The sequence below is a fragment of the Bison bison genome, unplaced genomic scaffold (assembly GCF_000754665.1).
Source record: "Bison bison bison isolate TAMUID 2011002044 unplaced genomic scaffold, Bison_UMD1.0 scf7180017864526, whole genome shotgun sequence".
Classification (NCBI taxonomy): domain Eukaryota; kingdom Metazoa; phylum Chordata; class Mammalia; order Artiodactyla; family Bovidae; genus Bison; species Bison bison.
In genome coordinates, this window is record NW_011495077.1 from 1,337,202 (window position 1) to 1,347,525 (window position 10,324).

General features: G+C 49.8%; 1 gene segment (V, D, J or C); it reads left to right on the plus strand.

Moving 5' to 3' along the window:
* LOC104981963 overlaps positions 1-8,499 on the plus strand; it is a 916,007-nt gene extending 907,508 nt beyond the window's left edge. Inside the window, 4 exon segments of the C gene segment in view lie at positions 3,395-3,667; positions 5,688-5,732; positions 7,169-7,276; positions 7,934-8,499. Coding sequence covers positions 3,395-3,667; positions 5,688-5,732; positions 7,169-7,275 — 425 coding nt within the window.
* The last annotated feature ends 1,825 nt before the right edge of the window (positions 8,500-10,324 follow it).

A 10,324-nucleotide genomic window follows, 5' to 3' on the forward strand; every position in this document is an offset into this window, starting at 1 on the left:
CTCTGAAGGTTCACTGCTTCCTGACGCTCATGAGGGCCTCAGTGGGACTCAAACTCAGTCAGTACTGCTCACTCACATTTAGGGTTCCTGGTGCCCAACTTCCAAACACAGATTTGGTGGTATGGGAGCTTTCCATCATTGCTGTGCCCTGGGGATCTTAGAACCTAGAGCCTTGGAACGTGTGCTTCTGTGGCTAATTCTGAATTAAAATGAATGATGAGGATCTAGAAATAGCTGGACTTCCACACTGAAAAGTTGATCCAGTCTTGCTAAGCCTACCTTCTGAGATGTCATCAGTGGTAGGAGGCGTTTATCTTACTAAAGTGGAACAGGATGTTTTTCTCCTGGGGCTCTGGCAGATGGACCCCTAAAGATCTCCAGATTAATAATGACTCATTCTTTGTTTTCAGACAAAAATGTTGCATTGAGGTACCTGGGGATAAAAGTAAAAGGGGCTTCATTTTTTAAGGACTTCTTCTTTAGTGTTTATTTTTATTGATTTGCTTGACTGAGCTGCGTCTTGGCTGTAGTACGCAATATCTTTAGCTGTACCACACTAACTCTCAGTTATGCCATGTGGGGTCTAGCTCCCTGATCAGGGATCAAACCTTGACTCCCAGCACTGGGAGCTCATTCTTAGCCATTGGACCACCACCTAAGTCCCTAAAAGAGGGCTTTTTTTTTTTTTTTTAAAGAGGGCTTTAAAAAGCCAAGTTTAGGGATCAATATCCAGGTTTTTTGACCCAAAATCTAATTAATAGGAATTTTCCAAATCTGACGGTCACTAGGCTGCTTATTTATCCCACAATTATTTCTTAAGCACCTAGCATATAGCAAAGACTAGGGACATAGCAGTGATCTAGGGACAGGTCCTAGTTATCACAGAGCTTATATTCCAGGGAGCCAGGATGAAGAGTTTTGTCCAGCTGTACTCATACAGGGCATATAAAGGACTTGAGAGAGGAAATTCAAGCGCTCCAAATCGTGGCAACCACCAAATGCTGTGCCACGGAGTATGGGCATTATCCTATAGGCGATAGGAGTCTCTGGAGTATTTTGAACAGAAAGTGACTCGATCAGCTCCACATTATAGACAGCTCATTTGGATGATGAGCTCAAAGAAAAAACTGAAGTGGGGGGAGCAGGAGAGGGTGACTAAGAAGGAAACCAGGGGTAAGGAAGCTGGGCAGAGAAACAACAGCAAAAATGCACATGGGGAAAGCCCAAGGGTATCAACTAGTAAAAACAAGAATTGAGAGAGGCTAAAAATCACCCCAATTCTCTGACTTCACTAACTGCTCTTTCATTTTGATCTCTCACTAGCAAAGTTGAGCAACAGTAAGCCTGCCCTGGTATCACCCTGCACGGATCTCAGTTGGCTTTAAGTCTCACTCTCATCCCCCTCAGCCTTTCCTTGCGGTCCGTGGCATTGCACCCTCCAGACCAATGCCGTCCAATAGAACTTTCTGTGACAATGGAAATACTCTGTCAACCTGCACTGTCCTACACCGTAGGCATCAGCCACATGTGGCTACTGGGGTCTCAACATGAAGGTTTAATTGCTAACTGAATTTTTAATTTTACTTGATGTTTGTTGTTGTTCAGTCGTATCCGACTCTTTGTGACCCCATGGACTGCAGCGCACCAGGCTTCCCTGTCCTTCTCTATCTCCCGGAGTTTGCTTGATGTTGGTTAGTGTAGCTAAAGACTATCACACTGGACAGCATGGTCTAGACCCTCTCCAGACTGACAGCCACTGGCTCTAGGATCTAAGCGAGAGTTTAACCAGGACTCAAAGTCAGGTGTCTGGCCCCCATAACAAACCCCTTTCTCCCTCTGAGGTCAAACTGTGTCTGGTGGCACTTTAACCTCAGCTTTCTTGTGGCCACATTCTCTCAGCACTTCCACACCCTTCCACATCACCCTCTCTGGTCCCACCCATGACTCCTGCTAACGACTGACACATCCACTGGGGTGTGGTATTAGCTAATGGCTTCCCGACTCTCCCCTCCCAGCAAAAGAATTCTGCCATAAATCCTTAACCCACAGTGATGTCGTCCTCTCAGGCACATGGAGATTGGAGGGGAGCAGGCAGAATCCTTTGAAGCCAGAGCTTTGGGTGTGGCTCACAGGTGACCATGGACAACCCTACCCATAGGCAGCTCTGCCTTGATTGAGCATCCCAAGGCCAAGCCAAGGGCTGATTCCCCTAGTTTCCATCCAGCTGGATATCTGCATTGCCAAGGCCACCCTGACTGGCTCAGCACACGGGGTGCATCCTACATCACTGGTCTGCAAGACTTTGCCTGTGTGGTGAGAAAGCTAGGGGAGCAGAGAACCACGGGCCCCGGAAGCTGCCATCCCAGCTCTGCTGTAAACTTGCTGGGTGGCCCCAACGTGTTAATCCTCCTAGTAAACCTCTGCTTCCTCCTTGAAACGCAGGAGGTCTGAAAGAATAAACACTGGGGGTTGCTTTAAAAACACAGAATCCCATGAAAATACTGAGGAGTCTTCTCAGCACTAAAGAAAAGCCTCCCGCAGCTCCTGCTTTCCTGGGGAGGAAGAATAGAAACTGTGTGTTACTGGGTAGCGCAGTTATCATGGCAATCTACTGGCAGTATCAAGAGCTGCAATTACTAAAATTATTTCAGTTTATTAAATATAACTTTATATGGAGAAACTCTCATAGCTTCTCAGAAGAGCCTGGTCAGGAAAAAAGATGAGGCAATATCCCCACTTGACAGATGAAATTCCTGAGACTCAAGGAGCTGGTATGAATTGCTCAAAGCCTTGTAGCTAGTAAATGGGAGAGCCAGGGCTTAGACACAAGGGTTCTGATTTAGAGCCTAAAGCTTTTATCAGTGAGAGAAATCTCCTGGTGATGTGGCCCATCTTCCAAGTTCATGCCAGCCTATTACAAACATCACACTCCTGTCAACACCAGCCCAAGACGGGGAGACCACCCTAGACTCTAAGACATGTGGCTTGCTTTGCTGGGTCTCTTTTCTGTGCTTGCTTTGTCCTGCCAGAACTATGTTGTTGCTTCCTAGGCCTTCTGAGCTTTTGCAAAAGTTCCTATTAAGTAGAAAAATGGGCAGCATCCCTAAGTAGCCCTGAATTGCTAGTTTCCTTGAATGGTAGGCAGGGCCTGGCAGAGTGTGTTCACTGAGAGCCTGGTCTCTTGGCCAGGACCCGTAGTTTGTGCCTGTCCCTGAGTCCTGTCCGTTGTGAGCAGAAGGTTTCTAGAATGTTCTTTCCCACCTCAAACCTGAGAATGTGACTTGCCAGCCCCATATAGCCCTATTCTTGCCCATCACTGGCATCTGGACTCAGGCCTTGGTTGGAGGGAGGAGGAAAACAACCATCTCCTAACCTGGGTCCTTTTGGTCCACAGAAGTCAAGGACCCCAACCCCACCGTGTACCAACTGAGAAGCCCCCAATCCAGTGACACTTCTGTCTGCCTATTCACCGATTTTGATTCAAATCAAGTCAACATGGAACAAATCATGGGGTCCGAGGGGAGCACAGTGCACAAAACAAACAGCACCGTGCTCAACATGGAGATCCTGGGATCCAAGAGCAACGGGATAGTGACTTGGGGAAACACCAGCGATGCTGGATGCACAGACACCTTCAACGAGACCATTCCCTTCGCCTCCAGCTTGGGTGAGTGCAGCCTGGGTTCTGCTCTAAGTTGTCTCCTCCATCCAGAGGCTCATTTGTGCCCAGGGCTCAGGTTTGTGACATCTAAAAGCTGCTCTGATTGGTGGTCTCAACCTCATCAACTGTCAGCAAAGACCCCTCCCTTCTCATTCCTGAGCATCAGTGAGCCCCATCCAGGCAGGTCACAGAACGTCCTAGACAAATAGCAGAGGGGGAAGAGGCCTGAGAGCACGAGGGCCCTGAAGCTCAGCCTCTCTGAGTCCCCACCCCCTGCCTCTGCTCAGCCCCTCACTGCTCCTCCAGGCTCCGGTGTGCTTCTCCCAGATCCCTCCTTTTACTCCTCCCTCTTGGCCAAAGGACTTTCCCAGCTCCTAACCTCATTCATTCATTCACTCAGCAGTTGCTGATTGTGCCTGTATAATATGCCCGGTGCTGCCATGGAGGAAGAAATGCATACGATGAGGGGTCTGCTCTGAGCAAGCCCCATTCCAGTTGGGGGAGACCAACCATCAACAAGCAGAAATCTAAAGAACTCCAGATTATCATACTTGCTTTAACTTGGAGTTGGGGAAATAGCCACCCTACGGACAAAAGTCAGAGAAGGCCCTCTGGGGAAATGCTATCTGAGCTGAGATTTCAAGGCTAAGGAGGTACCAACCATAAGAAGAGAAAGGACCTTACAGAGTCAGGAGCACAGTGAGAAAGGCAAAGGGCAGGAGGAGATGAGATGGAAGAGATAGGCCGGAGCCAGATCACAGAGCCTTGCCCGTCATGAGCGGGAGACACTGTTTGGTACAGTGAGGAGATATTGGTTGCCTATAAGCAGGCGAATGACACCCAATTTACTTTAAAAAAAAAAAAAAATCATTCTGGGGACTTCCCCAGTGGCTCAGTGGTAAAGGATCTGCCTGCACTGCCGATGAACCCACTGGCAGGCAGATCCCTGTTCAGGAAGTCCCACATGCCATGGAGCAACTAAGCCCCGTGTGCCACAAATACTGAGCCTGTGCTCTAGAGCCCAGGAGCCAAAACTACTGAGCCCATGTGTTGCAACTATTAAAGCCTGTGCACCCTACAGCCCGTGCTCCTCAACAAGAAGCCACCACAGTGAGAAGCTTTGGCACCAAAACTAGAGAGTAGCTCCCGCTCGCTGCAACTAGAGAAAGACTGAGCAGCAAGGAACGTCTGGCACAGCCAAAATAAATAAATAATTTTTTTTTAACCACCCTGACTAGAGTGGAAAATGGATTGTAGGAGCCGAGAGTGCAAACGGAAAAGAGGCTCCTGCAGCAGAGAGATGATGGGGGCCAGGATGGGGTTGTGGCAGGGGGATTATTCATTTGATATTTTGTTTTTTATTTCTTTAACTAAGGCACTGGGCCTTAGTTAGGACATTTGAACTCTTGTGGGATCTAGTTCCCCAACCAGGGATAGAACCCAGGCCCCCTGCATTGGGAGCACAGAGTCTTGGTCACTGGACCATCAGGGAAGTCCCTGTGGCAGGGGAGTTAAAAGCTCAACACTATTTGGGATTCAAAGCTAGAACCATGCAGGACTGAAAAGGAAAAGAGGGAATTGAGGAATGTGGCTGGATTTTCTTTCTGAGCAGCTGGGTCAATGATAATGCCATGTACTGAGTCAGAAAAAACAAGCAAACAGATTTGGGGTTCAGGGGTCAAAACCCTGTGGGACAGACGAAAGCACCTGTACCCCTTACGGCACTTCTCACTATGTCTGCCTTACTTCCTCTAAGAGACTCCAGATTGGAACTCACCCAAGGGTGGGCTCTGATGGCTCCTTGTGTCATGTAACATGCGCTTAGCACAACCAGTATTAAGTAAATGAAATGGTGCCTAGAAGCCAGGGGGCTGGTCTTTCGAGGGTCAGTGGTGGCCTCAACAGGTGGTCCCATGTGGGACAAATTCCTTCCAGATCTCTCCACAAGGAGGCATGGAAAGCCTTCTGGGGTGGGAAGTCAGAATGCTCAGGACTCTAAGAAAAATGTCTTTATTTCTCTTTTTAGAAATCCCCTGTAATGCCAAGCTGGTAGAGAAAAGCTTTGAAACAGGTAAGGAAGGGGTCCATCCTGGCTTCACACAGGTCTGGGGAAACAATGAACCCACAATCACCCAGACGGGATAGAGGCAGTGTGAAGGAACATGTGGATCTAGGAATGAAGTTCTAAGGAAAAGAACAGCAGTTCAAGCCCCGTTCAAAGCTGCCTGGGGACATTCTTGAATCCCTAGATTCCTCTCACCATCTCTAATTTTCTTTTCCACTCTAAGAACTTCGAGGATAAGTCTAGTTTTGCTAGCCCAATGACTCATTCCCAGGCCTCTGTATTCCTTTCAGTGGCTCCACTGTCCACAGAGATCAAGAGAGCTTCTGGGTGGCCCAGCTGGGAAATCTCAGACCAGTTCACATAAAGCCCTAGACTAACCAGGTCTTCCCAAGGATGTTCTCCCTCCATAGCCTGGGGGTTTTGCCTTCTTTCAAGAAGAGCAGCAAAACTCACGTGGGCAGTGACCTTGGCTCTCAAAGATCCCCACCATTCCTCACCACCTACTCTGGGCCCACGTTCATTTCCATTTGAGTCATTTGTACTGAGTCATCCCTCTTGGGCTTCCCTTGTGGCTCAGTTGGTAAAGAATCCACCTGCAATGCAGGAGACCTGGGTTCGATCCCTGGGTCGGGAAGATCCACTGAAGAAGGAATAGGCTACCCCCTCCAGTATTCTTGGGCTTCCCTTGTGGCTCAGCCGGTAAAGAATCCACCTGCAATGTGGGAGACTTGGGTTCAATCCCTGGGTTGAGAAGATCCCCTGGAGAAGGAAAAGGTAACCCACTCCAGCATTCTGGCCTGGAGAATTCCCTGGACTGCATAGTCCATGGGGTCGCAAAGAGTCAGACACGACTGAGCGACTTTCACTTTCACTTTCATCCCTCTTATGGTTCCACCACTAGATTCTCACTAAGGGGCACTGACCCAGGGTGTTGCGTGTGCCAAGTTCTGAGCATTCACCATCCCCATCCACTGAGAGGCTCAGCCCTAAATCAGAGAGTAAGCGCTGTTAGTGTTTCCCTTTGGAAATGAAATGCTGTTGACACTGGTGCGTGCGTGCTCAGTCACTAAGTGGTGTCCGACTCTTTGCAACCCCATGGACTGCAGCCCACCAGGCTTTTCTGTCCACGGAATTTTCCAGGCAAGAATACCGGAATGGGTTGCCATTTCTTACTCTAGGAGATCTTCCCAACCCAGGAATCAAACCTGCATCTCTTGCGTCCCCTGCATTGGCAGACAGAATCTTTACCACTGTGCCCCCTGGGAAGCCCATGTTGACCCTAGAGGGATGTACAGATATGTTTATGAGGGGATGGTGCACCAAAGCTCAAAGGGAGAGGCAGATCCAGGCACTGAAGCTCACCATACTCCCCACCCTGCTTTCGGTGTCACGGGGGCTGTGCAGACCTGTGCCATGACTGCTGTGGCTCCTTGTTTTTGCAGATATAAACCTAAACTCCCAAAACCTGTCAGTGATAGTGTTCCGCATCCTCCTCCTGAAGGTGGTCGGGTTTAATCTGCTCATGACGCTGCGGCTCTGGTCCAGTTGAGGTGAGCTGACATCTCAGCCAGACGGTGGGGCCCTGGGGGCGGGTCCCCAAGCTCTGAAAAGGAACTTCCCCCAGGCTCTTGCTTTTAGGGCCTAAGTCTGGACCCACCAGACTCCTCTTTTCCTGTTCATGGTTCCTCTTGTTAATAGCAATGGCCCCAGATACTTAAGAAACACAATACACTCCTCGGGTGACATTGGTCACTTCCTTTAAGCCACGTCTCACCTAAAAAGTATGAGGAACAGTTGCTATTATCCTCATTTTGGGAATAAAGAAACTGAGGCCAAGGAACATCAAGGCCACACAGCTAATGAGTGGAACTTAGGAGACACTTAGGGCCCAGACTCACTCATACCTATGCCCTCCATTGTACCCCATTCATTGCAAATTTTATGGGGCCCCCCATTCCTTTCCTCAGGTCCTCTAACCCCAATGTGGTGAGGCAGTATTGTATTTGTTATCCACCCTAAATCTGACTAGAATCTCCAGACCCTTTCCCCCAGTGTCCCAGGTCATCCCACTGACAAGACCATCTCATCAAAAAGAACTCTGGGTCCATTTGCCCCTAGAACTCTACAAACAGAAGCATCCTCATCACATCCCTGACTGTCCTGAATCTCATCACTATGCAGCCTGACCCTGTTCTTCCTCATCCCAGGTCACCGACAACCTGAGAGCCCCGTGCTCCCTCGCCCCTTGCTCCTCGTCGCCCTTCCTCTCCCTCTTCAAGCAGAGAGGCGCACTCTCTGCCCCCATGGATGAGAAGGCTCCCTCCTCCTCTCTGGCCTGGCTGGCCATAACACCAACTGGATCCTCCAGATACCGGTGATCAAGATGCTGACAAGCTGCCCAGCACGGCTGCCACCCACTCTCTTCCTCACTGCTGCTTGTCACTGCCTGGCATTCTTAGCAAAGTCAGGGGGCTGCTGCAGCCTCTCCTGGCTGTGGGGACACTCCCTCCCCACCCCCACCCCCCAGAGACTGCCTCTGATGTCCCACTGGATGGTGGATCCCCAGTGGGTTCTCCTGGGCTCTAGCTCCTGGAGAATGTTGTGTGTTGTTTATATTTTTTTACATAGTGTTCATAAAAAAATATATATCACCCTTTTCCCCAACATGTGGGGAAAAATTATCTTTTCACGATCTAGGCCCTGCTCTGCTGTGTATCCGAGCCACATTGTATATTCTGCTGCCACGGCTTCAATAAAAGCAATTTGGAAGAGACTGTGCTTCTTTTTGACTGAGTTTGGTCCAGGTCATTTTCAGCTTGCTGTGGATCACTAGCTGGGCAGAAAGAAACCAAGCCATCTATCCATGAGGACTTTCGGCGGGCCTAACTCAACAAGCTGCTTAAGTTCACCTTTTCCTGGAAAAACCTCCAAAAAATTCCACTGAGAAGGCTGTGCTGGGGGCCAGGAAAACCCACTTAAAAGCCTGGATCCCTGCTCTTCCACTGGGCAGCTCATAGCAAGAGGCCCATGTACATGGGTGGTAATGACCTGTAGCTGAAATCTGGCAGACAGGGACCACACAGCAAGTGTCCCCAAAAGGCCACCCACTGTCTCTTGTCCTGAAGAAACATTTCCTTTGCCTTTCCTTTCAGACTGGATTCCCACTGAAACTGTGCATTGCTCTACAAGCTCATGGCTGGGGACCACCTACCACTCCACTGCCTGGATGCCCACCAGAGGCTCAGCCCCTTGGAGTGTCAGTCTAGGAGTGGGGAAAAGGGGGAGAAGAGGGTGACCCTAGCCAGACTTTGTGCTCCCACAACCCTGAATGTGAGAACAAGGAAAGCAGAGATGAGCTCTCTCCTCTCAAGCCCAGGGGGTTGGCCAAGGAGAGTAGGCGTCTCAAGCCCTCACCTAGAAGACAGGAGACGGGGTCCCCTTGGATTCTCCTGAGCCTCCTGCTGTCTTAGCACCTTTCCTGGGGTGCTTAGGAAAGGGGGGCACCCCTCAGACACCACTCAGCCATCCACCTCACAATTACCACTCTCAAGACTGGAGCCCAGTGCTTACCAATTCCTGGTGTAGGAGTGGGAGGGGGTTCTAGCCCCAAATACATCTACAGTTCACCTTTGTGTCTCTGACCACACAGCCAGAAACAAGCAAATCCTTCCGGCTACAATTCAGGTCTGTGGCTTTTTACAAGGATGGAGCCACCAGCTCAATAGGTAACATCAGGGTGTCCCTCCCGTCCGCGAGTTCCAGGATCACCACCTATAAAACCTATGCCACTTAGGACTGGAGGCTGCCTCCAGCTCCCCTCATCTCTGATTCTATGGCTTCTATAGAGGTTAAGAACCATGTTCAATACTGGCAGCCCTACCAAGGATAGTCACAGAAACCCCAGTGGTCTCTGAGCAGCCTCATGTGCAGCCTAAATACAAGTGCCTTTAAAGATCACTAAAGGGAAAGATCTCAGAGGAAATCCCATCATAGCAGGTCACTCTCACGCCCAGAAGAAGAGTTACCACCTGCAGGGAACTCAAAACTGCCTCCTCATCAGTCAAACACAATGCCAGAGACTCCACCATTGGGAATTTCTTTTAATTAAAGCATTCTCTTCCCCATATTAAATGAAAATGCCCCTGGGAGGGTTAACAGAGCAAGCCTTTATCAACTGTTAAAAACTTTAGGCAAATTAGGTCTTTTTTTTTTTTTCCTCCTAAAATAGTAATCCACTTTGGTCTGTATACATAAGATCCAGGCAAAAGACTGTGTGGGTGGCTGGGGAGGCAGGTCTGCTCCTGAGAGTTGGCTGCGAAGATGCTGAGGATGAAGGGGAAATGGGGCTTGTGGCAGAGGACATGGGCAGGGACTCTGAAAGGCAGTAAAGGGGCCAAAGACAGACCCCTCCAAGAACTGCAGAGGAGGCCCAGGTGGAAGGAGACCAAGGGAGCCTGTGGAGTCATGCCAGCTCAGGGTCCTCAGACGTTGGGCTCTGCAGTCACTGGACCCCTGAAGCCACCTGAGGAGCTAGGAAGGGATGCGGCAACAGTGCCCAGGGATCCTCCCAGACCCACGGAGGGAGGAAGGCCTGCTGC